General features: G+C 58.3%; 8 protein-coding genes and 1 non-coding gene across 9 annotated transcripts; 5 read left to right on the top strand and 4 right to left on the bottom strand.

Moving 5' to 3' along the window:
• Window positions 1–90: 90 nt before the first annotated feature.
• On the bottom strand, window positions 91–174 carry B0T26DRAFT_t204. Its single transcript has one exon. It is a non-coding gene; the product is annotated as a tRNA-Gln (tRNA).
• Window positions 175–697: 523 nt separating this feature from the next.
• Window positions 698–1,695, top strand: B0T26DRAFT_755265 (arylamine N-acetyltransferase 1; the record flags this gene model as incomplete). The annotated part of the gene is made up of 2 exons (XM_060445936.1): window positions 698–1,041; window positions 1,122–1,695. 2 exons carry the CDS (start codon window positions 698–700, stop codon window positions 1,693–1,695), a joined length of 918 nt encoding a protein of 305 aa, XP_060293460.1.
• Window positions 1,696–1,891: 196 nt separating this feature from the next.
• On the top strand, window positions 1,892–4,882 carry B0T26DRAFT_787414 (heterokaryon incompatibility protein-domain-containing protein). Its single transcript, XM_060446791.1, has one exon. The coding sequence runs from the start codon at window positions 2,088–2,090 to the stop codon at window positions 4,482–4,484; it is 2,397 nt and encodes a 798-aa protein (XP_060293459.1). The 5' UTR covers window positions 1,892–2,087; the 3' UTR covers window positions 4,485–4,882.
• Window positions 4,883–7,069: 2,187 nt separating this feature from the next.
• Window positions 7,070–8,532, bottom strand: B0T26DRAFT_614112 (soluble quino protein glucose/sorbosone dehydrogenase; the record flags this gene model as incomplete). The annotated part of the gene is made up of 3 exons (XM_060435948.1): window positions 7,070–7,353; window positions 7,418–8,162; window positions 8,233–8,532. Coding segments are annotated over 3 exons (1,329 nt in total), but the record flags the coding sequence as incomplete, so codon positions are not given.
• A 1,703-nt stretch (window positions 8,533–10,235) lies between these two features.
• Window positions 10,236–11,346, top strand: B0T26DRAFT_600575 (uncharacterized protein; the record flags this gene model as incomplete). The annotated part of the gene is made up of 2 exons (XM_060435725.1): window positions 10,236–10,554; window positions 10,682–11,346. Coding segments are annotated over 2 exons (984 nt in total), but the record flags the coding sequence as incomplete, so codon positions are not given.
• A 1,023-nt stretch (window positions 11,347–12,369) lies between these two features.
• Window positions 12,370–15,228, bottom strand: B0T26DRAFT_653446 (uncharacterized protein; the record flags this gene model as incomplete). The annotated part of the gene is made up of 1 exon (XM_060438459.1): window positions 12,370–15,228. The coding sequence occupies one exon, from the start codon at window positions 15,226–15,228 to the stop codon at window positions 12,370–12,372; it is 2,859 nt and encodes a 952-aa protein (XP_060293456.1).
• Window positions 15,229–16,781: 1,553 nt separating this feature from the next.
• B0T26DRAFT_724213 (uncharacterized protein) lies at window positions 16,782–17,451 on the bottom strand. Its single transcript, XM_060442666.1, has one exon. The coding sequence runs from the start codon at window positions 17,271–17,273 to the stop codon at window positions 16,944–16,946; it is 330 nt and encodes a 109-aa protein (XP_060293455.1). The 5' UTR covers window positions 17,274–17,451; the 3' UTR covers window positions 16,782–16,943.
• A 4,771-nt stretch (window positions 17,452–22,222) lies between these two features.
• On the top strand, window positions 22,223–24,611 carry B0T26DRAFT_433442 (Endonuclease/exonuclease/phosphatase-like protein). The gene is made up of 2 exons (XM_060434990.1): window positions 22,223–23,290; window positions 23,356–24,611. The coding sequence occupies exons 1-2, from the start codon at window positions 22,618–22,620 to the stop codon at window positions 24,336–24,338; spliced, it is 1,656 nt and encodes a 551-aa protein (XP_060293454.1). The 5' UTR covers window positions 22,223–22,617; the 3' UTR covers window positions 24,339–24,611.
• On the top strand, window positions 24,551–25,887 carry B0T26DRAFT_724207 (uncharacterized protein). Its single transcript, XM_060442665.1, has 2 exons — window positions 24,551–24,629; window positions 24,704–25,887. Exon 2 carries the CDS (start codon window positions 24,885–24,887, stop codon window positions 25,455–25,457), a length of 573 nt encoding a protein of 190 aa, XP_060293453.1. The 5' UTR covers window positions 24,551–24,629; window positions 24,704–24,884; the 3' UTR covers window positions 25,458–25,887.
• Window positions 25,888–25,989: the final 102 nt, after the last annotated feature.

The raw sequence follows: 25,989 nt of genomic DNA, 5'->3' as shown, positions 1-25,989 counted from the left end.
AAATAAAAAATTGGATTCCAGATTGAAAGTAAAAAGCTTATAATAGAACGTCTCTCATTTAGGCTCGAGGGGGCAAAAAGACAAAAGTTTAGGTCCTACCCGGAATCGAACCGGGGTCGCCGGAATGGATGTTTAAATCAGAATCCGAAGTGCTGACCGCTACACCATAGAACCGAATGCTTTGATTGGTTGATGGGCAGGTACCTGATGCTCAATTATATACCCGCACGTGGTCTTTCAGGGTTTTTACACCCCTTGTCCTGTAACTCGTTTCTAATTAAGTCGAATTTGAGGAAATGTCGCTAGTGAAACGAATGTCTTGTTTGATATTCTTTGCATTCGCTTATTTAAATAAGTTCTTATTAGTAGCTTAGTTAGTGGTAACACGAGCACTTAGCACCTATAAGTGAGCCATGTCAGGCGACCCCAGCGGTGACAAACTAATTAGCTCGAATTAGGGCTGTTCATATTCGATAACATATCGGCTTTGCCTTGAAGAAATCTAGTAATTTATTTCCGCTTTCTTTGGCGTTCCGTTTTCAGACAAATACCGACGAGCGCCAAGCCATACTCAGTCAACTGTATTTAAGTCTGTGGGGATCGTGCAAGCCTAAAATTTCCACGAAATAACCACAACCGCAACGAGTGAGTCATTTATCGCCACAACTTCGCCAGTTCAGCGTCTGGGCCATCCACCATGGCCACCTACTCGGACGAGCAGCTCGCGCGTTATTTCGCCCACATTGGATACCAAGGCAGAAATGCCAGGCAGGCCGCGGGCGAGGACGCGCTGGAGGTGCTCGCGACGCTGCAGCGGCTACACCTCGCGCGCGTCCCGTTCGAGAGCCTGACGCTGCACTACTCGCGCCATCGCCTGCTGTCGCTCGACCCGGACGCCCTGTTTGACAAGATTGTCGGCAACAGCCGCGGCGGCTACTGCATGGAGGTCAACACCTTTTTCGCCACGGTCCTGCGCAGTCTCGGCTTCACTCTGATCAGCGTCGGCGGGAGGGTGAGAGTTGCGGACCAGTACACGGGATGGTATGTCCCCAGCATATAGCTCCGGGAGATGCAAGGCTGCGGATAATTAGGCACTAAACTATGCGCTGCTCCGTGGTCAGGAGCCACATGGCCAACCTCGTCACCATCAACAGCACGCGATATCTTGTCGACGTCGGCTTCGGGTCCAACGGCCCGCCGCATCCCGTCCTCCTGGTCGACGGCCACGAGTTCGTCGGTATCGCCCCCGTCCGCGGGCGGCTGCAGCACCGGGCGCTAGAAGAGCATACAGACCCAAACCAGCGCGCGTGGGTGTACTCGACGCAGGACGCGGAGGGCGCCCCGTGGCGGGATCAGTACGCCTTTGTCGAGCTGGAGTTTCTGCCGGCCGACTTCGAGGTCATGAACCTGCACACCATGACCATGCCGCAGAGCTACTTTGTGCAGACGGTGCTGTGCATGCGCACGCTGCTTGACGAGGGCGACCAGACGGCCTGCGGCGTCGTGATCCTGCACAGGGACTACGTCAAGACGCGCGTCGGCCCTCTCGCTGTCGAGACTATCGAGGCCCTCGAGACGGAGGAGCAGCGCGTCAGGGCGCTCGAGAAGCATTTCAAAGTTCTTATCACGCCTGACGAGCAGAGGGCTATCTGCGGCCTGGCGAGCGAGCTGAGGCCCAAGGGGCCCAGTCCTTGAGTTGCCCACACTCTCTATGCAGCCATGTCATGCTGTGATGGCAGGAAGAAGCAAAGAAATTCGATGGTCCTTGCATTGAAGCCTAACAGTAGATAATTACACGTCATTATTTTGCTTTATACTTCCTGCGTTTCATATTTGATATCAAATACTTGCTGTGGTGACTAATCAGTTCAGTTTAGCAGTCACTCAAGTCTCTTATTGCTACAGCGGCCAAAGTTTACTGCAGCTGGCTTACATGTGCCCATGGCTCGTCCGAATTCGGGGACTGTGCTTCGACTTGCGGGGATTTCCGGCTCAGCCTCAGTCAACTGGTCAATCTACCCCGCAAGACTTCACCGCCAAGTCCTCAAGATACTTTGGGATAGCAGAGTAACAGGCATAGAGCCGAGATGGCACACAGCAACCTGAGCAATATTTCCTTCTCTCCAGGGAGGCAGTTTCTACACAACCTCGCGAGAGAACAAGACAACAGGCAGAGGGAAGAGGAACAAAGACTGGCCAGAGAGAGCGAACAGCTTGCGCGGGAGAAAAAGATCGAATCGGCCGTGCTCGCCACCTTCTACAGCTACCAGCCGATCCACGACTCGTACGGGACGGGCACGCGCGTGCTAGTACTGAAACCGGGCGGCGGCGACGACAAGCTGGCCGGCCGCCTCGAGCCCCTCTGGGTCGGCAACAGCGGCGACTACAAAGCCCTGTCGTACGTGTGGGGCGAGCCCCGGCTGACAGACGCCATACTCATCGACGGCAAGAAGCTGGCCATCACGGAGAGTCTGGGCGCGGCGCTGAGGCGGCTGCGTCCGCCGACGGGCCGGCCGGCGCTACGCATCTGGATCGACCAGATCTGCATCAACCAGCGGGACACGGTCGAGCGCAACAAGCAGGTCCGGCTGATGCACGCCATCTTCCGCGCCGCCAGCCAGATCCTCGTGTGGCTCGGCCCCGACGCTGACGGCCACGCATCGCGCGCCTTTCAGCTCGTCGGAGCTCTGCGCTCCATCTTCGGCGACAAGCTCTTGGCCAGCCTGTGCAAGTCGAAGGGGGCCAGCCTCGATTGGCTCCCCACCGAGTACTGGAGGTCTCTGCGCGAGCTCAGCAGGCTGCCGTGGTTCCGCCGGGCGTGGATCCCCCAGGAGATCGGCACGGATGCCGAGGCCGTCGTGCACTGGGGCTCCGAGAACATGGGGTGGGAGGCGCTGCACGACTCGATGAAGAAGCTCGAGGTGCAGGGCTGGGAGCTCAAGAAGAAGTACAAGATCGACACCAGCTCGGTCACGCTGCTGTTCCACCGCTTCGTCGACAAGCCGCGGCCCAAGGCGGAGAGCCGGGCGCATCGGAGCTTCGTGTACCAGCTGTGCCTGAGCGCGCGGACGCTGGCGACGGACCCGCGCGACTACGTCTACTCGCAGCTGGGCCACCACTCGGCGTGGGTCGAGGCGGAGCAGGCCATCATCATCCAGCCCGACTACGACAACGCCATCTCGACCATCTACCACGAGATCGCCATCCGCGCCCTCAGCAACGACAGCACGCTGATGCTGCTCAACGCCGTGTCGGACAGCGGCGACGCGCGGCCGCCACTGCCCGGGCCCGACCCGCTGCTGCCGACGTGGGTGCCGCGGTGGGACGCCGGCCGCTTCCACAGCCTCGTCGGCCACCCGGGCCGCTACCGGGCGGCGGGCTCGTCGCGGTCCGGCATCACGAGCGGCTCGTTCGAGGACGGGTACAAGACACTGGTGGTCAAGGGCGTCGTCGTCGACACCATCGCCAAGGTCACTCCCAGGTTCACCTCGCACTGTTTCGTGTCGGACTCGTCCAAGAAGGACCTCGTCCAGGCCGCCTGGCGGCTCGCCCGGCTGAGCGCGGCCGCCTCTCCCCCGGCCCAGCCGTCGTCCTCCAGAGCCGACACCGCAAGGGGCAGCCAGGCGTCGCTGTCGTCGTCGTCGTCGTCCAAGAGCGACGCGGCCAAGTTCACCACCCAGGGCGCGTACCGCGGCGACGCCTCGGCGCCGGCTCTACTGGCCTTTCTCGAGACGCTCGCGCCCGCAGCGCTCGTCACCGAGCTGTCCTCGCCGGCTACTCCCCCGCCGGCAGCCACCCCGCGACTGATGCCCAAAATCCCGAAACCGCCTCCTGCGGACTCAACCACCACCACCAACAACAACAGCAACAATACAGCAGCATACCACTCGGGCCTCGCCGCGCTGCAAAAGCTGTTCCCCAGCTCGTCGAGCTACAGCAGCAAGCACGACCCGCGCAAGCTGCTATCACTGGCCGCGTCCACAGCAGCCCCTGACAGTACCACCACCACCACCAACAACAACAACAACACCAGCACCAGCACCAGCACCAGCACCAGCAACAGCAAACAGAAGCCACCGCCCCCGAATCCCACGGCCTGGCTACAAGCCGCCGAAGACCACGCCGTGCACCGCTGCTTCGCTGTGACACAATCCAAAAACGACAACACTAGCACCACCACCACCACCACCACCACCACCAATAACAGAGCAGAAGGAAAACCCGGCGGCTGCTACTTCGCCATGGCGCCGCCGACCGCCCGGGCCGGCGACGCACTGGTGCTGCTGGCCGGCGGCGAGACGCCTTACGTGCTGCGTCCTGTTACTGCCGAGGCGAAGAAGGACCGCTGGGTGTTTGTAGGCGAGGCGTACGTTCCGGGCCTGATGGGGGCTGTGGAGGGCGAGGATGGTGGCGCCAAGGGGAATGGTGGTGGCAGTAAGTGGCCCGGGGATGGAGCTGGGGTGGTGACGTTTCGGATTGGTTGAGGTTCTTCTATCAAGCGTGTGGGGGGCTTGACGTTGGGATTGCCGTAGCCGCGTACAAACCAGACGCCTTGCTTGGAGGTCCGCGCAACAGCTGTGGCTACCCTGAACATGGAGGGCTTGGAGACGAGAGTTTGGAGAGAAACCTTGTTCGTTGTATAGCCGGCGTAGCGCCGGGTGCAAGACACTACTCTTAGTTCTAGAAGCTGCGCTGCATGTGAACAAGGCAGACCGGGCACCTTGGGTACGGACCGGAGCCGGAGACAACACACAATAACCGCACAAGTCTCGCGGCCGAGGTCACTTGGGCCAAGCAGACAGTCCAGCCGATTCACGAGTCGAGCCACGATCCGATGCCCATTTCATCACGCGCTGAGCGGGCCGGCCCGGCGCCGTCGAGGACACCCCTCAGCTCCCCGTCGCCGAGCGCGACAAGGCCCCCCCGCGCCCCATCGCCTGGATCGACTTCAAGCTGCCCAAGGCGTCCTTCCTAGTCAGCCGCGCGAACTACGGGCCGTGGGTGCGAATCGTGCGCCTCCTCTTCATGCGCGCGTCGGGCTGGACGCCAGCACGGTCCTCTCCGAGATGCAGGAGATGCAACTCGCCATCAACCTATTGAGCATCATCGGCAGCAGCGAGCCGCCGGGCGTGATACGGACACACGACCGCGGCACGGCGGTGCTCGCGGGGCTCAGGGGCGTGTACCAGCCGTCGGACCAGCTCGTCTACGACACGGCGGTGCGCGGGATGGGCCAGCTGCGGCTCACCAGGCGCGACTTGTTCGCCTACACGCTGCGCTTCAACGAGCTGCACGCCGAGATGGCCGCCACCGTCCCCAGCGCCTAGTCTTTGGAGCTGTCATTGCTTTGTCACTGATAGCTTGGCCCAGCTGGCGTGTGGGGCCTGGCTCGCCCACCACCACCACAGAACTGCCAAGCACAAGGTAGCTAGCTAGCTGCTGTACAGTTAGTTCGATTCGAAGACCGGCAGACGGCTTGTGGGAAAATGCGGGGAAACGGGGACGGGGGAGGAAGGTCACGATCCAGGTAGCTAGCCAGTCAGCCAAACAGCAAAGACCCAACGTTGCACAGCACCGCCCCTTGGCGCGCAGCGCACTATTGGCTTGGGCTGTGTGCCGCGCAAAGCACCTTCCAGAATGATTCTCAGTGTCCCTGCAACGTAATTGTCTGCCTTGTACATGCATGCTGCCGAGAGAAGAGTGGCAAAACCCCCACCCCCCTGGACTAGTAACAACATGGCTGGCATCCAGCAACCGACCCACCGCCGGGCTGTAATAATCCGGAGCGAACGTAGGTGATCCTGCTTGGTTTAGTTACATAGGTACCTACCCACCCAGAGACAGTCGTGAGGCGTTCAAGTTTGGCGGTGAGTAACAGTCTATTACAGATAGACACACAGGCAACAAAGAAACAAACGAGCGCAAGACTGGAGAAAAAGGGGGCGGGAGGGGAGGGTGGGGGCAAAAAGGATCGCACACACACGAAATGCGTTATTCGTTACTATCCCAGCAGTACTCAGCTACCCAGTCGTGAGGGAAGCATGAGAAGAGGGGGAAGCAGAAGGGCGAAAGAAAAAAAAAAGAAAAAGAAACGAAAAAGAAACGAAAAAAAGCAAAGAAAGCGCAACAACAAAAACCAACAGTCTAGTCAGTTAGTTAGGTCCGGTCTCGGCGCACATCTCTGCCAATCCAATGCAATTCACCTAGCCACCCACCCAAGTCCCACCAAACTCCCTCCCGCATGGGGGCGGCGCGGGAGAAAAGACGCCGGGGAAAAGAAAGGAAGGCAAACATGGGGTGAGGGGGACATGGCAGGCAGGATCAGGTAGTTTGCGGGGTGCTCTTGTAACAGTACTGTATGCCCGTCCGCCGCTAGCAAGTAGCTTCAACCACGTACAGTATGTATATGTACATACAGCATGCCCGCTAGGTGCTTGCGTTCCGTCGCCTTGGTCAATGGTCAATGCTACCCCGTCCCATCCCATCCCTTCCGTTGTGGAGAAGGAAGCAGCAGGCTGGTTTGGTCCACTCTTACCTGGGCTCAATTGTCAGTGCCGTCGAGCACGCCTTTAAGCTGGTAGGGTACACAGATAGAGTCACCGTAAAAATCTAAGTTCTGTATAGATGAAATATCTTCACCATTTCCCAATCCAAAACCAGGCGGGATGGTGTTACGGCGGGATGGTGTTGTCGTCTTGGTGGGTAATCTGGCATGGAATGTAGACAAGACATATTCCACGGTAGGGCGCTGTGTTCAAACGGGGCCTATAAATAGCTGGTAGAAAATAATAAGGAAAATCACAAACACGATCCAAGTTGCGCCCGCCATGTTGCTTACTAATTATATACACATGTGCATCCCTCGCCAAAACAAAAGTGCCGCCTCAAGACGATCACGCACCATCCCTCTACCCTGCGTGTGAGCGACAGTTCATGCAGATACTAATCCGCCAACACAAACCGACACGGCTCAGAGCACCGCCAGCCACGCGGCGAGCGCACCGACCACGCCGTAGCCGAGCAGCTTGGTGTCGGGGCTCCACAGCGCGGCCGCAGCGTTAGGCTTGCTGGTGGCCGTGACAAAGGTGCCGCCGGTCGTGGCCGTGGGCGACGACGACGTCTTCTGCAGCACGTAGATCTCGCCGGTGGAGTCGGCCGTCATCCACAGGCGGCCGGCGGCGTCAAAGGCGAGACCGACGGGGCGGAAGCACTTGTCGGGGCAGTCCGTCTGGTTGGCGTTTGTCAGGATGTCGGTCAGCGCGTCGTTGCTGTCGGGCGACGCCACGGGCTCGCCCGTGTCGGCGTTGAACGCCACCGAGGCCAGGCGGTAGCCGGCGGGCTGCGTCTTGTCGACTGCAGCCGAATATTAGCTACCGGACCAAGAACAATGTCAATGGCGGGGGGGGAGGGCACTCACAGCTGCCGCGAAACGTGACGTAGGCAGTCTTGCCGTCGGCGGCAAACTTGATGTCGATGGGGGCGTAGTGGGCCGGGAAGGTCAGGCGGGGCGCGACGTAGTCGGACGCGCACGTCTCGTCGGTGAGCGTGCTGTTCTCCTGTATGGCGAACTGCTTGCCGACGCCGAGCCCGTCGCTCTCGGGGATCTCGGACACGTCCCACACGGCGAAGCACTTGGGGTACCCGTAGTTGCCGCCCTGGTTCGCCTTGGTGGCGTTGAGGTAGCCGAAGAAGTTGAGCTCCTCGCCCGGGTTGTTCTCGTGGATGTCCTTGCCGTCGCGCGTCACGCCGTCGATGCTGTTCTCGACCGCGTAGATGCCCCCGGTGATGGGGTGCTCGCCGACGCCGACGGAGTTGCGCAGACCCCACCCGAGCACCGTGCCGTCCGTGTCGTAGTCGTACACCCGGGATTTGCTAGCCGAAAGGTCAAAGGCCCGGATCTGAGACAGACCGCTCGACAGCACCGTGGCTTTGGCCTCGTTCCCGTCGGAGCTGCCGCGCGAGACCAGCAGCGTGTTGGTCTGCTTCTTGGACATCAGGAGCGTCCGCGTGACGAGGTCATTGTTGCCCATGTTGTTCACGACGACGACTGGCCTGCCCCCAACGGAGCCGGCGTTCGGGTCGTAGTCCCAGGCGAAGACGGAGTCGACCGAGGATGCGTAGAGTGTCTTTCCGTCGGCCGACAGCGCAAGGCCATGGTTGAGCTACAAGTCCCGCGGGAGTCAGCTCGAGGGCAACTAGCCAGGACAGAGAAGCACCGGGAGCTCAACATACCGCCGCCTGGTCGATGAGCACGGTGGACTTGGTCAGAGTAACGCATGTACCGCCATTGTCGGTGAAGCTGTGACGGGTGACGCCCTTGCCGCTCTCGACGACGAGCAATGCGCCAGTGCTGTCGAACTGGATGCTGCGGGGCTTTACCAGGCCGGCGACGACCAGCTGTGCTTGCCACCCGCTGGCGACAACTGGGAGAGCATGACTGGGGACGATGACGTTGGAGCAGCCCTGGGCGGCCACTATCGAGGCAGACAGCCCAGCCGCGAGGGCCGCCTTGGCAGCTCGGGTCGTCTTCATTCTGCAAACTGAATCTCTGAGGTGCGGGCTAGATAAGCTGGTAATGCTTGTCTGATATCAGGGACCCGGTGCGCCGGGAGGAACAGGGCGGCAGGACGGACGGAAGCGGGAGAATGCCAGCCAGCTCAGAGCACCACGAAAACAAAACCGTCTGGCTTGTGGGCCGGTGGTTCCTAATGAGGTCGGCCGAGCCACGAGCGCGGTAACGGCCAGATGGGTAGCCTCGAAAACAAGAGGCTTTGATAAGGGCGTACGAGCGAGGAGCTGGCCCAGAGCAGCTATCCCGGGGGCCACGGCATGCGAGCAGCGCCAACAGTGGCCATTTTCCGCTTGTACGTAAAATCCCGAACAAGAAATGACGGATTGGCGTTCTTGGCCTCGGGACAGAGCGAATCCACAGCGAGGGCGGCCCAGCCCAGCTGCGGTCCCTCCTCTCTAGATAGAGGTGTAACCTCTCTAGATAGAGTTGTAACCAGCAGCCCGTCGATAGCGCAGCGAATACTCCCACGCGGTGGACGAGGTCAATCTTGAGTGAAAGCGGTGCAGGTGAGCTGCGGGGTCAAACTTGGCCCTCCATGCTGTCCCGTCCATTGCAGGCAAGCGAGGAAGGACGACAGGCCATGGCCGTGCCGAAGCCCCGCATAAACAGCGCAGGCTCGAAATGGTTGGCCAATCAGGCGGCGCCGAGATGATGGAATGGTGGTCGTCGGCTGGAAGGGGGGTCTGGATCCCATCTCAAGTGGCCGGCCAGCAGGGCCAGCAGGTGGGCAGCCCCGCCATCCTCTTTGCCGGCATGCTTCTTGTGCCCAAGCCGAAGGGCTAAGATGTGCCCTAGCTCCCTCCGCCGGGTGCGTTTCTCCCGATCGAGGAAGCGGACTGCACGTGTGGTGTGCCAGCAGCGGTGGGGGATTGGAGGGCCGCATGGCTGGAGTGGCTGGAATGGCACGCTGATGGAGGGGTAACTTGGGGCGGCATGGTCTTTGGCCAGCCTCCCACGACAGAAAGCGATCCACAGATCGCGACCTTGTGTGGTGGCCCGACGGGGGCCAGCGGAGAGAGCACTGCAGCAGTAGCAGTCCATTGAATCCAGTCTTGTTGAGAGATCAAGTGTGCGTATGCGTGTGTGCATATGCTGTGCCCGCCCTGACTCACCTCACCACCTCCAGGCACTGCTTCTTGTTCCTGTCCTGTCCCGTGGACTGCGCCGTTCTGTTGAGCTACCATTTGCGGATCGATCTCTGCCGACAATAACAACGCAACAACGCCTCTCGGAGTGCGTGTGCGTGTGGTTGCGAGAGATAAACAACCGTTCCCGATTTTTGGCCCTGCAGCCTGATCTCTCCGTGGCCGCCTGTCCTCGCCGCCCGCATTTCGCATATTTATGCGGTCTGGAGGTGCAGATAATCGCTAGCTGACACCCCCCGGGGAACAATAAGAAGATATCGCACACGCGCACCCAGCCAGACTCGAGCGTGGTGGTCACAAACAGCGCCTGTTCCCTTTGCACTTGCAGGGAACACTGGGAAACCTCGCGCGCTGCCACTCAACACCAGACGAGGACCCCAGAGTGCGATTGAGAAGAATTACAAACGACAAACGAAATGGGACGAAAACAGAGCCTACGGCAGCTTGCCGCCGCCGTTGCCGCGGGTCTTGCGCTGCAAAGCCAGCCAGCGCTCGCGCTCCCGCAAGCGGGCGGCGTCGCCCCGGCGCCGCCGGTGCCGTGGGTGACGGTCAACGCGGCGGGCGTGGGCCAGACCATCACGCCGAGCGTGGTGACGGCGGACGGGGCGCGGTCGACCATCTCGCAGGCGCCCGACTACCTACTCGCGACGGGCACGTACACGCTAACGCCGAGCGGGCGCGTGTCGACGTACACGGGGCTGCCGCCCGTGGCGACGGCCACGGGCTACAGCAACGACGTGGGCGCCTTCCTCGCCTGCACGCTGAACCAGGGCTACGACGAGCCCTTCTGCCAGCCCAAGTCCGGCTCCACGCTGTATCCAGGGCAGACCTACTACGGTAAGCGTCGCTGTTGTCTTTTCCCTCTTTCTCTCCGCAATGGCGGTTGTGCCTCTTCCTGCATTGCGCTATGTGCGTTCCCTTCCGACCGGCATCGCGACGGCCGTACTGACTCGAGACGAAACAGTGACGTGGGCGCCGACCTTCTTCGGCGAGAACCCCGACGGGGCGGTGGCGCTCAACATTGAGGTGCAGGGGACGGCGAACGGCATCCTGATCCACAGCGTGCCGGCCAGCCAGGGCTTCTACGCGTGGAAGATCGAGTCAGACTTCTTGGCGCCGTACAAGGCGGTGGCGCTCAACATCACCTTCATGCTGCAGCAGGACGACATATCGACCCCCGACGAGAACGACTTCACGGTGCAGATTGGGCCGACAGTGACGGTCGCGACGGCGGGCATGGGGGCGTCGGGGGGCAGTTCGGGGACGAGCGCCGTGGTGATCGCGGTGCCAGTTGTGGTGGGGCTAGCGGTGCTGCTGGTGGCAGGGCTGTGCGTGTGGTCGTTCCGGCGCCACGGCACGCTGCCGCTGGTCGGCACGCTCGGCGGCGGCATCAAGAGGCGGTCGAGCGGGTACGGGGTGCGGCAGAGCCGGTCGGAGCGCGTCGGCGCAGGCGATGCGGCGGCTGGTGTCGGAGGCATACGCAGCGACAAGCCTGACGCCCGTGTCGGCGGCATCCAGCTCACCGACCGCGACAGCTGGTCACCCACCGCCCCGAGCCACCCCAAGCTAGGCGATGCCTCCATCGGTCAGGGCCGCAACGTCTTCCGCGAAGAGCTGCAGAGGCAGGAGAGGCAAGGCTGAACCTACAGCCAGAAGTAGGATTGGCAGTGGAGATAAGAGGACGCGTCACCGTTTTTCTGACTTGGACTTTTCGTGTTCGTACCTTGCCTATACAGGGCCTAGTTTGGCCGTAGCGTTGTTCGGGTCTGGATTGCAAGATGTTTAATGGAAATTGTTTCTCCAGCTCCCTTCGGGTCCGAGGCTTGGTTCGGGGCCTAGGAAATGACATCAGGTGCGCTGGTGGTCGGTCTGTGCCCAAGCCAAGCCCATTTTAGCGGGGTGGACCCACAGCAAAACCACCAATTTCCGAGTTTACAGCGCGACGATGGGGGATCCACCTCGTATCCGTATCACGTCAAAGCACCGAAACAAAAGCAATATTCACCCAGTAACTTACTTCACTACCACGATCGCTGCTCCCCAAACCAGCTATGGGCATTTAGAGAACTAGCGATTTATATTCCGCCATCCGCAGCGGTGTTTAATAGTAGTAAGTAATTAGTGGTATGTTCGTGTCGTCAGCCGCCGCGTAATTACAATCGGTTCTATGGAACCGGGTATCTAGTGCGCCCAGTGACAGCAGAGACGAGCAGCTGCTAACTGCTGCCGCCCAAGCGTCCTGGGTCAAAATCTGCTATCCAGAGCAGTACAGTGTGACTGGAATGAGAGGCGAGTGCAAGCTGAAACCATGCACATCATTCAAGTCGTTGGCTCCATAACTCCTCCTTTGCCACCTTCCAGAACCCAGATGATATCCATCCTCCCACTAGCTTCCAGTGCTCCATATTACATCTGCCCGCTCATACAAAGGAGATTAGGCTCGGCAATGGCCAATTGTTTAGAAAATGAGCGACGATCCGGCGCTCGTTGTGTCGGTGTCGCCATGTCGACGATATTAATGTGTACCATTCAGGTATTGGTAAGAAAAGGGAGGCCAGTGAGGAGTCGCGAAAAGCGAGGGGGGAAACCCTTCCAAGACCGCCAGTGCTCCATGTTCATGCTGACCCGCTGCTGGCCGTCTTCATCATTTTGTTAGCCAGAGTCATCCCACCACCCGGCCTCAACATTGGGCTTGTAATTGCCAACGGCGCTCAGTCGAACTTGCTTCTTCCTGGCAATTGGGTTGGGCATGGGGAAGGCATCGGGAGAGATGGGCGAGTCTGGGCGTGGAAAGCCGTTTTGGGTGTCTTCCTCCTCCGCAACGTTCTCGGGTATCCGAGCGTGAGCATCTCTATCGTCCCTTCGGCGTGTGCCCGTTCTTGTATCGGCATTGTCGTCGCTCTGTCTCAACAGGCCGTCGCCCCTCCCGCGTGGCTTGGCCCGCGTAGAAGTGGAAGCCGGTGTCGCGTTTCGGTCTTGGGTCGATGCCCCTGACATAGACTCTGCACTCGCCCCTGGGCTCGACTTCCTGCTCTGCGCCCCTTGACTAGCGGAGGAAGAAGAGTAGTGCATCGGGAACCCGTCTCTGCTGTCGTCAAATTCCAAAAAGTCGCTGAGGTCTGGGCTCGGTTCCGCCGTGTCCAGTGCTGACGCGCTCTTCATCGGCCGGTCCATCATCAACAGAATCTGTCCACGGCCTGATCCCTTTTCCGTTCTGTGCTCGCTCGACCCGCTGCTGAGTCGAATTTGAGGTTGCTGGTGCGGCCGGGCAGTCAGGGATCCTGCTCCCGTCTCCGCGTTGCGCATGGTGCTCATTGAAGACTGCCTCGACATGCCACTGCTGTAGATGCTACTCTCATTAGTAGTTTCACGCTCCAGCACGTGGTCCTCGTTATCTAGATCCTCTTCAAACTCGGAGATTTTGTCCTCGCGCATCCGAGCCCGCTTCAATCTAAGAGCCGCCAATAGCATCTCTTCTTGCCGCGTGACGGCCATGAAGCGACCGCTGCTGGTATCCTGCAAACTGCTGGCGGCGCTGCTCCGACGGGTTCCCTTTACCGCGCCTCCGCCGAGGCTTTTGCCGCTACTGGTTGATCTAGCGTCGAAGGTTGCCATGGAGGTGTGGTGGCTTTGCAGATAAAAGTCGACGCTGGTCGGCGACAGCGGCGGCGTAGGTTGATCAGACGCCTGGGATGCTATGGACGGCCGGTTGGCTCGATGTTTGGGGGGAGTCGGAAAGTTGTCGAGGCGTTTATCGGCGGATCCGAGCCAGTTGGAGAGCTGCGACGGGCTGCTCTTGGGCACCATGCTGATCGCCTTGGCCTCGCGGCTGCCGGAGTTTTGCATGGTTTCGTACGAGACAGTTCGAGAAGTCGATGTCGTGTTGATGGAGAGCCGCGACATCTGGTGTGACAGCGACGGTGATACTTTCTTGGTCGAAAAGTTTGGCAATATGGAGCTCGACCGGGAACCAATCTTTAGGGGGCTTGCTGCCGCTGCGCCTTCGGGGATCGGCAGGAACTGGGGGTTCGTCGCGAAGCTTGTGCGCTTGGGCATCTTTGGGCGGCTTGTATCCTGGGGAGTGGCTGGTATGGAACGTTGGGATATGGCGGAGCGCGGGCTCGTGGGACTTGTCTGCCCGTCGCTCAACGCCGGGACCGCCAAAGAGCTTTTTGACGAAGGCTCATAACTGTCATCCTCGGAGTCGGACGAAAGCGCGAGCACGCTGTTTTGCTGCAGATCGATATCCGTGAGGCTGCGGTCTGTCCGTTTCGAGGCCTTGGACGTCCTTGTATGCCGGCTCGAGATGCTGGCGCTATCGGCATGTGGTGAGATGAGGCCCAAAGGGCTCACAACCCCAGCCAATTGCATGTCGGAAGCGCCACCCGAGGGGGATGGCTGCTTGGATGAATAGGGAGAGCGGATTCCATTGGGCGGGAAAGGCGACAGAAACGCCCTGTCGGAACCGTTGCCGAGCGGCGGTTTGTAAACAGGGATATGGCGATCGGATGACAGGTCAAAGCCGGCATTGGGCCCTGAGTTTATCTCCTTTTCCAAAACATCGGCGAACGACAGCTGTTCGTAATGGTCGTATAGGTTGAAGAGATTGACCGTGGACTTGCTGGGATTGTGCCGCCCACCAGCCAGCGCACCCGCAGCTGCCAAGTCACGCCTGGCTGGAGGGTGTTGCTGGATCTGGGGCATTGGCTGTGCTTCAACAACCGGAGGCAGTTCCCGCAGCGACTCTTTCGTTGCCTTCTTCTTGGGCTTCCTCACTAGCCTGTTTGGAGTCGGCGGCTGGGGTGTATCCGGCGACATGGACATCATAGAGGGTGATGTGGTTATAGATTCCGGGCTGAGCACCGGGCCCTTCTGTGAATCCGGCTTTGGGTGTCTCGAGAACTTTGACCGGGGCAACAGAGACGAGAGATCTAGCCTCGTAGGCTTCTTCTTCGGCTTGGTCTCGGCCAAGCCATCCATGTCGAGGAGGGCGTGCGCCTTGGGCGGGAGTCCTTTCGCCATGGCCGAATTAGAAGTCTGCTGGGATATCGAGAGTGGAAGCTTCGACTTGTCGTAGTACGACGTGATGGTGGAACTCGATTGGCGTCGACGAAGACTCGACGCGTCGGTTGTGCCTCCCACTGCCGTGTGGTTCTGGTTGTTCAGGTTCCTAGGTATTATCTCGGATTCTTCCTCCCACCGGCGCTCGGGCCTGGCCCTAAAGACAGCCGGCGCATCTTCGTGCGCGATTCCCAGGCCGGTCCCGCCTCCGTCGGTCTGGCTCGGCGTCGCCTCGGATACGGAGATGCTGATGCCCGAGGCTGACCGTGACTCCCAAGTCCACTTTGAGTCGACGGAAAGGGATGGCGAGGAGTCGATATTGATCTCGCCCGTGCCGAGTATTTTCTGCGCCTTGGTGAGGGGCCCCGTTTTGGCCGCCGGAGGCTGCTGTTGCACGGGCTTGTGCTTCCGGCCCGGCAGCGGAAACAAGAATTTGGATCCGTGGCCCATCGCGGACGCGGTTGCACGACGACAGCAGCGCGCTCAACTCCCGCCCGGATGCAAGCCGCCGTGACTATCCAAACCTTGTCGAGGGCTGTTGTCACCGTGACCAGTTCATGAGTGCCAATTGCGTGTCCACCTGGGCGCAAAGTAAACTTGAGGCGTCGAGCGGGCGAGGAGGCGGTGGAGAAGAGGCGGTTGTTATAGCGGTATTGTGGTGCAGGTGGTGGTGGTGGTGGTGCGGGAACGGGAACCGTCTTATTGTTATTAGCTCTCATTAGCCAGCCATGCAGATGCAGGATGGCAGGTCAAGAAAGGCGGTGGGAATTCTGGATCGTCACATTCAGCAAGCTGCCAATTTCGGGCTCCAAACAAGCACCAGCACCAGCAGCAAGCTGGGGCGAAAGGACAGTGGTGGGGAGGACACGCTGCGGGCTACAGATACAGCTCCAGGGCAGCTGTGTTCCCGGTAATCCCGACCTGACCCAGCTGCATTCAGTTCATCTCTCGCATGCAAGGGAATGCTGGATTGCCTGCAAGCCAAAGACAAGCCAAAAACTCAGCAAAAAATATGATCGTGCAGTTTGCTCCAATTGCGTGCAGTCGAGTCGGGACGGCGGCCAAATTTTAACAAATCGTGCCTTCCATGCTCCCGCTTCCCAGCTCACACGTGCTCTTTGTCGATGCCAATCAGCAACATCCTTGCGCCTGGAGATAGTGAGCCCCACCCCCAAGAAAGACGAGCATGGGTAGGGTTCTGTATGTACCTCGTACTGTGAGTCCTGCTGAGTGTGCAACTACACGTTAACAGTGCCCGGGCAATTTGCGCGGCTTTTTTCTCATGGGAGGAATGACCCCCCGGGGGGGGAACCTTTTTTCAAGCCGCCCGCCCACAAAACGACCTCAACTCGACACCCAAAACATGTTCGCAGGGCCGACCACAAAATTCCGTCTACAATGGCACGAACTCCTTCATGCGGACCTGCACCTCCCAGGTATGGTATTATTCTGGTTGGTTGACAAGGGCCTGCGGTTGGGGGAAAGTTCCGCGTCTCGCCTGGTTTCCACCCTTCGCTCGTCTTCGGACTCGGTGATGGATTTGGTTCCAACGCCCGGAACTGGAGTCGTTCGTTTTCCAGCCACTACGGACACCTCAGGATTCCAGTTCACGCACTGTGGTTAGATCCCACTGCTGACCGAATCCCCTGTGCGCTGGCCGCAGGGGTGCTGCACATCCCTGCTCGACCCCTGTAGCTGTTCTGTTCTGAGCACGACTGACAGGTTTGCGCCATGTCCGTCATCTTGAGGTTGTGTTATCTTCATGAGGTGCTTGAAGAATTCGCGTCTTCACACAACCTGCGCAACCAATACCCATCTCTTCCCGAGAACTGGGACCTGCATGCGCCAGGAGACGGGCGGGGAAAGTGAGCCTAGCTGAGCCCCGACGTTGATGCTCTGATTGCCAGCTCGCAAGATAAAACCTCGAAATCTCTTTGGAGCCACCCTCTAGCCCTCGAGATCCGCATTCCAGCTTCCATGTTCACGTGGATCCATCCAGGACCTTTTGGGCTTGTCGCCCTAAAATATCAGATCTGCTAAAACGCCCACAGTGGACACAATCATGAATGATGTAAGAGACTAGCTAGGCATCCCTGCCTTATTTTGCCATGCAATCGGTGGAGCAGCGAGGCTTGCAACGATCGCCAGGCCCCAACCCAGCCCCGTCATTCGATCGGCCAAAACAAACGAAAAAAAAGCAAAGAAAAGAGAGAAATAAGACACCAACGGAGTATTCCGCAAAGCGAGGAAAATGAAAGATATCGCCGCCATTGGCCAACATCCTCAATCCGATCACCGACTGGACGATCGGGTTCCCTGGAACTAGCCTCAAATGAAGCCATTTCCAGGCCACCTAGGCCTAATCGCTGTGATGCAAAATCGTCGAGCAAGCAAGCGGACAAGCAAGTAACGGTAGCAAAAAGAGCAACCTGCTCAGGAGTTAGGGGTGCGAGCAGCAATATTGATGACGGGCACTTCACACTCATAGCTTGCATGACTTCACAAGCTCGCGTTCAGCCATCCTGCTCGGGAAGGATTTCTCCCACAAAGGCTCAGCCAGGTCGAACTTTTGTGGTGCCAAACAAGGAAGCACAAGCTGTCGATGCCTGCGACTGAAGCCCAAAGACAGCTAGCCCGGCCATTCGAGCTCCTCCAGATCCAGGGAAGGTGAGCCAGATTCCCCCACCTCATGGAGCAGCCCGTCCGGAATCGACCAAACCAGCTCCGCAGCACGATACCTCGCGCCCGCCATTGGGCAAACGCATCCCACAACCTAAAAGTTGCAGGCTAACAAGGGGCACTGGAACTGGATCCCCGACCAAGGAGAAGCAACAGTGGTCAGAGGACTGCAACCTCGGCAGAACAGGGCCGCATGCAACCCGTTCGCCGCTGTTGTATCCTTGCGGGTCTCCCGTGTTTTGACGAGACTTGCGCGAGTTGCGATCGAGTCCGGAGCAGACCTCGCTTGCGCATCGTCACTTGAGCAGAGGATAGGGAAATAGAGAAACGCGGCGAGACACACGCCCCCAAGGCAAGAAGTGATCGACCCCCCAAGAGCGCCCCCAAATTGCAATTTACATGGACCCGTCGATACGGTTCTTACATTACTGAGCATACACACGGCGCGGCGCAGCCATGTTGTGCGACTACGGCTCGCCGCAATGCGGAAGTTGAATGCTCCAAGAGGTTTCTGAAGTTGTGAAGCTCTGAACGAAAGCAGCACAGCACGCCCAGTCGCACAGACCCGTTCAACGGCACACCAGAGGTCTACTAAAAGCGGCCAAGCTGGGTGCACGGATCAGCAAAAAGTCTTGGAACATCCGCGATTTGCAGAAGAGGGGAAAGGTTTCGCGAGCAAAGCGCCGCCCTAGAGTTGCGAGTTGCGATGGCAAACCCTCTTTTTGTCCGTGCGCCTTCGTCCAGGAACCCGACGGCCGCGATTCATTGGACGGACGCGAGTATTTTTCCTGCTTCTCGAATCCCTCGCGAGGTCTCGAGCCGCTCTGTGCCGTTGCGCATTATCTCTGCCCTCTCTCACGGCCTGGTCGCTGTGGCGCCACTTGACGAGGCCTGAGGCTAAGGAAGCGTAGATTGACGGTCCCGATCAGATCGAAACTATCGAGCCGTATCGTCGTCGGCCCTTCTCTGCCAAGGCTGTCTTGCTCGGTAGTGCAGGAACCCCATTGACTGCGTTTATTAGCTTCCAAGACTCCGAGATACGCGAGCTGAGACATGGGGAAATAAAGCTGCAAACATCAGCGGCCCGGTTCCTGAGCTCCCGGCCCGCCATTGGTGTTTTTCGGGTCTGTCACGCGCAAACGCCTGACCTAGATGAGCAGCAAATCCGGCATTCCTCGTCCTTCCTTGAGTGGTCAAGAACCTGTGTAATGCGTTCATTGTCTCTGGGCAAAGGCGGCCGCCGGTGCAACCCCCATTCCCGAATTGGGGGCGGGATCGGGTCCCGGCAGCCACCTTTTCCCCCGCACGGAGTTTAGACCATCCGGACCATCTTCCACAGGACCATGGCAGCACAAGAGCTTGGTATCACGACATCAACACGAAGATGCACATTGATGCAACAGCCAAACATTCTGGCCCTATGTTACGCCGCGCTGTGTTTGTCGCTGCATCCTCCAGCAGCCTCAGCCTCTCAATCTCCGGAATAATGGTGGACAAGCGAAGGTAGGGAACGGACCTTGAGTGACCAAGGTTTGGTCGCCAGCTTCCCCGCTCTCGGAATCGGGGTTTACCTGGGCGGGCCGACCTGAAGTTGAAACACCTTCTCCATGCTCTCAGCGCTATATCTTTTATCGCCAATAGCCCTGGTCAACAATTGCCTGACGTCCAGCATTGAACGGCATGTTCCATGTTTCTTTCCCTGCTAGGACCTGCCCTCTCTGTCCGGTTGAAACTGAACTTTCTTTTTTGCTTGTTTTACAAGCCACACCTCCTCCTTCCCCGCCTCTCAAGCCCAATGTCCGCACCTCTTTAGCTATTTATGTCTCTCCACCCCCGAACCCCGCGTCCCGGCATAGCCATAGACAATTTCGCACACACTAGCCTCCACGAAGGCTTACACGAATACGGCAGGTCTTGTGTCCGCCGTGCAGGCCAGACCGTGCACCAGAGCCTCTCGTCCCGTTTTGAGGCTTTTGTTTTGTCTTTTTCTTTTCTTTTGACTTTCTTCTGGTTTCCGGCCGATGGCTCCTCTACACCACCCCCACCTCTTCTCCCTTCTCCTTATCGTTACATTCCGTTCCCGCACCATTAGGCTAGGCCTACCTACCCTACCAGCCATCAGCTGTCACGCAGGGCCCCAGCGTCGATGGCACAGTGCAGCGGTTCCTGCATGCGTGAGTCATAACTAAGGTATGTGCGTGCCATGTAGTAACGCAGGTTGAGGGAAAGATAGCGAGAATTTAGCACGGCACTTACTCCTGCCGTGTCGTCTATTGGCGGTGGCACGGAAACATCGCTACGCTTTTGTGACTACTATTCCCCAGCTAGCGCTCGAGTTCATTCAAAGACCGGCCGTGGCAAGGTTGCAATCATCATTTGAGCAATATATAGCCCGAGGCCTTTTTAACAGTGACCTGTTGACGGTATCAGGCTTCTAAGCTGAAGAGTCTAGTTGCGACTTGTAGGGATCGGTGAGCGTATTGATGAGTTTCCGGGTTTGTAATCAAGTGTCTGGTGTGTCTGAGAGGCTTGATGTATACGTCTCCGACATGATTTCTCGGAGTCTATCCCGCGGTGCTATCTGCCGTGGAGTGGTAGAAATCGAAGAGGGCGAAAAGGGACAAATCGTAGTTTCCCGCGTTCTGAATGCCATGCACCTTAACTGATAGAACCGGCGGTTGCCTACTTGTTCATCATTATCATTCATTTTGATACTCGATGGCTGTTCCGGCACGACGTCTTGCTTGCCAGAAAAGATGATCTCTCTAGTCAGCCGCTATGACTCTGCCGGAGCAGTGCCGTCCAATTATTTAACTTTTTACTGTACCGCGTTAGATGCCTAATTGACTGTGTTTATGATAGTCTGTTGTGATGTGTAAAGGCCATTTTACTTTGGTGACATACGTATTATTTCGTCTGCTTCAATAAAACTTACTACCTTGAGGAGGGACTTCCACAGTTAGATTTATCACAAAAGTGAAATGGCTAATACCCATCACTACGTACAAATTAAAGGTTAACATAGGCATTTACCGCGGTACAGCAAAAAGTCAAAACAATTGAATGGCACCGATAGAGTCATACCGGCCGGCTCACGAACCTTACCACCGCCATGTAAGATCGAAGTTTTCGCCCAGGGCACATAACATTTCGACCGCCTGTGGGCCTTTTTGAGCTCCAATTAAGACCAGGTCGTCAGTGGTTTGGTTCGATCAACGGATTCCAAATGTTCCCCTAGATGCCGGAACCACAATTGCAAATGTAAAGACACAGTTGATGCCTTTTAACGCCATAGCCAGGACAGTTGGCGCCGTATATAACCGTGGAAGTCACTCCGTGGGATAAGTAAGTGAAAGGAAATATGTTCTCTTTGCGGTGATAAAGGGAGCGAGGTCCGGCCACCTTTTTCTTTATGTCTCCATCGATAAAAAAGTGACAGGGGTAATTCTATCACTCGACCTCCCCAAAATAGCCGTTATCGTTTGGATTTCTCCTGTTTATATGTAATGGCCTAACTATGCCGGTTTCCTTCTTTTAATCCCATCATTCCGACGAGAACTACCCTAAATGGTGTGACTGGACAATCCACCTATCCAATTCGCTCTAACGAATAATTACACGACACCCATTGATTTCATGCGTCTCCACTCGAGTCGAGTGTGACTAGTTCTAGAGACATTGCAGAACAATGAAATGTAAACTGCAGAGAGTGCTCGCACGATTACTGTCTATTTTTATCAACAACTCACCTTCCCCAGTTTAACACTCTCTTGGTCGGTACTCCTTTAGCTGCGGCATTCCCCTTATTCCGAAACACCAACTCCCACCTTCCAAAGTCAACTTCATAATTGTTCTAACTACTCTGCTATGCCTTGGGAGTCGTTCTCCCCTACACTAATAACCCCAAGAGTAAATACATGAAGCGTTGGAGACTCTGAATGGTTTCTACAGTTCCATTTGGGCTGAGCCACAAGAAACTGCCTCGGGCGCCACATGGTGGACTTCAAATGCATGTACCGTTGCTGTTCGAGACATTGCTGGGCCTCGTTCACGGCAGGGAAGTAAATGCTCCCAAGGGCACTGATTAAAATTCGACGAAGAAGAGGTATCATTTCATGTAGTTTTATTTGCTTTTTAATTATTTCAGGGTTTCATCTATTGGATAGCAGCGAGGAACAGGTGAAGCCACGTAAAGATACTTGTTCATTGTGGAAATATTCAAGCAATCCGGATTTCCAATCCCGTCGGCATGGTCTGTTCCGCTCTGGCTTGATACGTCAGATTTCTTCCAACCTATTATTGAGACAGACCAATTAGCCGTAATTAATGACTCGAGAGGTTCAATCTATGACCTCATTTCTTTCGTCGTCCTTTTTGCCCCTTCTATTCTTGATTTCTTGTTTGCCCCTTCTCTTGATTTCTTGTTTGCTCCTTCTCTTCTTGATTTCTTGTTTGCCCCTTCTCTTGACTTCTTGTTTGAACTCGTTCTTACCATGTCTCTCAGCTAATGTGCACTGCGGTTTACCAATTAACAGGGACGTAACAACGGCAGGGGCCGTGTTAGCCGCATTGCCAGCCGCGTCGGTGGTGGAGGGCAACTCTTCTGAGAGTGCAGTCGAAAGATGGTGTTCAAGAGCTCCCCTATCAGCCTTGACCGGGGCGAATTTCGGGTTGATCAGGGCGAGTTCGCCACTAGGGACAGATAAGCAGCCAGTGGCAGGGCCGGTGGGCTGCACGACATCAGGGCGCGGCGCTCAATGGGGGAGCTGGGTCGGTGGGGTTGGGCGGGGCGCGGCTGGGGATCCTGGGCGCCCGTTAACGACCTGTCGGTTCAGGCAGGTGGGCCGCCCCAACGGCCACCAGCTAGGCCAATTGTGCGCTAGGAGAGCGCCCTAGTTCCCTGGCGGGCGAGATTGGCGATCGGGACAAGAGATTCGACGACCAGGCATTGGCCAGCGACGGCCGCCTACCTACGACCTACGACCGACTGCGACTCTGGTATCGTTGCCTTGATGAATGAACACTCGGCCCACGTGCTTTGGTGAGATGCCGAACCGGATTCTTGGCGGGCCATGGGGAGTACGACGGGCTGCTTAAGATGGACGGCGGCGCGACTTCAGCCAGGGGCGAACTGTACCACCGAAGTCAGCCAAAATCGAGATGAGACCGGCAACAGTATTGGCGAGCCTGCAGTCTCTGGCTCTGGCTCTGGCCGCGGCCGTGACCATTGCCGAGATCAACGGCAACAAGTTCCTGTCGCCCTACTCGGGACAGACCATCACCAACCTCACCGGCCTGGTGCTTGCCAAATCGTCCAGCGGCTTCTACATGCGGTCGACAACCCCCGACGACGACCCGGCCACCTCCGAGGCCATCTACGTCTTCAGCAGCACCGCCGGCGCCGCCCTCAAGGTTGGTGATATCGTCTCACTCGACGGCAAGGTGGCCGAGTACCGGTCCTCGGCCGCCTACCTGTATCTCACCGAGATCTCGTCGCCCAAGAACGTCGCCGTCCTGTCGTCGGGAAACCCCGTCGTGCCCCTCGTCATCGGCAAGGACACGCCGCCACCACCAACGGCGCAGTACAGCAGCCTGGACAACGGCGACGTGTACGGCCTGCCCGGCGGATCCTCCAATGTCTCGGCCGTCAATCCCGTCCTGCAGCCCGCCAGGTATGGGCTGGACTTTTGGGAGAGTCTCAGCGGCGAGCTGGTCACGGTGAGGAAGCCTACTGTCGTCACGCGGCCCAACAGCTACCGCGAGACCTGGGTCGTCGGCGACTGGCCCGCGACGGGCAGGAACGAGCACGGCGGCATCACCATGACTGACAAGGGTAAGGCGCAGTCCCCCGTCTTACTTCTGTCCCAACCAAATACTTAACCCCTGGGCTCGCCACAGACTCCAACCCCGAGACCATCTTCATTGGCGCGCCGCTCGACGGCACCAAGAACCCGACCACGTCCAAGATGGGCGACCAGCTGCAGGACATCACGGGCATCGTGCAGAACACGTTCGGCTACTACTACCTGCTGCCGCTGACGGCGCTCACGACGACGGCCGACGCCTCGGCCACGCCGCCCGCGACGTCGCTGGTCAGCGGCGGCAGCTGCAAGGCGCTCACGGTCGGCGACTACAACGTCGAGAACCTGGCGCCGACGTCGGCGCACCTAACCAAGGTGGCCGCCCACATCGTCGACTTCCTCAAGACGCCCGACCTGGTGTTCCTGCAGGAGATCCAGGACAACAGCGGCGCGACCGACGACGGCGTGGTCGACGCCAACACGACGCTCTCGACCCTCGCGGCCGCCATCAAGACGCTCAGCGGCGTGGCCTACGACTTCACCGACGTCGACCCCGTGTCGGACCAGGACGGCGGCGCGCCCGGCGGCAACATCCGCCAGGCCTACCTGTACCGCCCCGAGGTTTTGAGCCTGTACAAGCTCAACCCGGGGTCCGGCACTGAGGCGACCGCCGTGGTGCCCGGGCCGGCGCTGTCGCTCAACCCGGGGCGCATCGACCCGGCCAGCGCGGCCTGGACGGCCAGCCGCAAGCCGCTGGCCGCCGCCTGGCTCGCCAAGGGCGCCAAGAAGCCGTTCTTCACCGTCAACGTGCACTGGTCGTCCAAGGGCGGCAGCACGTCGCTGCAGGGCGACGCCCGGCCGCCCGTCAACGGCGTCGTCGACCGCCGCCTGCTGCAGGCGAACGTCACGGGCTCCTTCATCGCCCAGATCCTCGCGCTCGACCCCGCCGCCCGCGTGATTGCGGCTGGCGATTTCAACGAGTTCGCCTTCGTGCAGCCCATGAAGGACTTTGCGTCCGTCTCGGGGCTCGTCGACCTCGACATCGCCGCCAAGATCCCGCCCACTGAGCGTTATACCTAGTATGTGTCTTTTTTCCTTTCCCTGAAATTTCCTTTCCCTGAATTGTTTGAATTGAGGGAGAAAAGAATAGTTGGAGAATTGGAGCTGACTCAAGCGCAGCATCTTCGACATGAACGCCCAGGAGCTCGACCACATGTACGTCAGCCCCGCGCTCGCCGCCAGCAGGGCCACAAAGTACGAGCACATCCACGTCAACACGTGGGCGACGGCGTCGGGCGCCGTGTCTGACCACGACCCTAGCGTCGCGCTGTTCAATGTGTGCGGCTGTTGATTCCGTGTGTCGGGGGAAGCCTGGTTGATGGGCCAAAAGACGGATTGTTAATGGAAAACTGACGGAAAATGAAGAGGACGATATTGTTGTATACCTAGATCTTTCTCATAATGTCTCAAGATAATAATACAGTTTCTTGTGTACCATCAATTATTTGAAATCATAAATTACTTCCCGAGAATCTTTTCGTCGACCGACTTCAACCCAAAGTCCCAATAAGCAATAATTAAGGGGTGAAAAAGGGGCCTCGTATAAGGCAGGCGTTGTAGCACAGAATGCAACGCTCTCGGCCGCCCTGGCACCTGACACTGCGGGTTGATGGCGGACTGGCGAGTGGTGTAGCAGCAGGAGGAGGAGAAGATGGGTTGTCTGTTCCCGAGGAAGTTCCCGAGGCAGGCTCTGATGAGCCGGTGGCTGGAGTCGATGCAGTCGGCCGAGGCGTGTCAAAGAGGCCGAAAGTCCCCCTGAGCATCCTCAAGGACTTCATCCTCGACGGGCTGGCATACAAATCGATGCGGGACCGCGAGGAAGAGGTTACCGAAGCGCACGGCAAGACTTTTGAGTGCATCTTTGGCGCCGGCGGAGACTCGACAGACACCGGCAAGCAACACAGCGGCGGCCACGCATTCCGGACCTGGCTGGAGGCCGACGGCCTGGGGCCTCTCTTCTGGATCAGCGGCAAGCCGGGGTCAGGCAAGTCGACGCTGACGCGGTTCCTTTCGGACACGGCGCGACGACGCAGTGCCTCGACACTTGGGCCCAGGGCCGCCCCGTCAAGATCTGTCTCTCGTCGCGGCCCTGAGATGTCTTTGAAGAGGCGTTCCAGCACCACGCGATCCCGAGCCTGAAGCTGCAGGACCTCACGTTTGCCGACATGCGCATGTACGCCTCCGACAGCCTCCGACAGAACGCGCACGTCAGGCGGCTGGCGAAGAAGAACCCGCCACAGTACGACAGGCTCGTCAACAAGACCGTGCAGCGGGCGGACGGCGTGTTCCTGTGGGTCCGCCTCGCCGTCAGCCGGCTAATCCAGGATTTCGAGCCCGGCCAGGGCATGGCCGGCCTCGAGGCCACGCTCGACTCGCTGCCGCGGGAGCTGGACGAGCTGTTCGAGAAGCTGCTGTTTCTTGACCCCAAAACTGACCAATCCCCATTTTTTGACCACTTGATCCCTCGCCGCTTTTGCTCAGCCCAGATCAGCCCTGGCTCAGCTTCGGCTAACATCTGCTCGATTGGCCTTCGCAATTTCGCCAAAAGTTGCAACTCCTACCGAGGAGCCCAAAAATGGTCCTCATGTAAGAGCAGGGGTTCAGAACTAGGACACCACGATAAACGCAGACGAAACTTGAGCGCTCCAAAATCCGTTTTCGGATGCAGAGC

The sequence above is a fragment of the Lasiosphaeria miniovina genome (genome assembly GCF_030549165.1).
Source record: "Lasiosphaeria miniovina strain SMH2392-1A chromosome Unknown B0T26scaffold_6, whole genome shotgun sequence".
Taxonomy (NCBI): Eukaryota; Fungi; Ascomycota; class Sordariomycetes; order Sordariales; family Lasiosphaeriaceae; genus Lasiosphaeria; species Lasiosphaeria miniovina.
The sequence above is the reverse complement of the archived record's forward strand: the minus strand, read 5'-3'. Positions and strand labels throughout refer to the sequence as shown.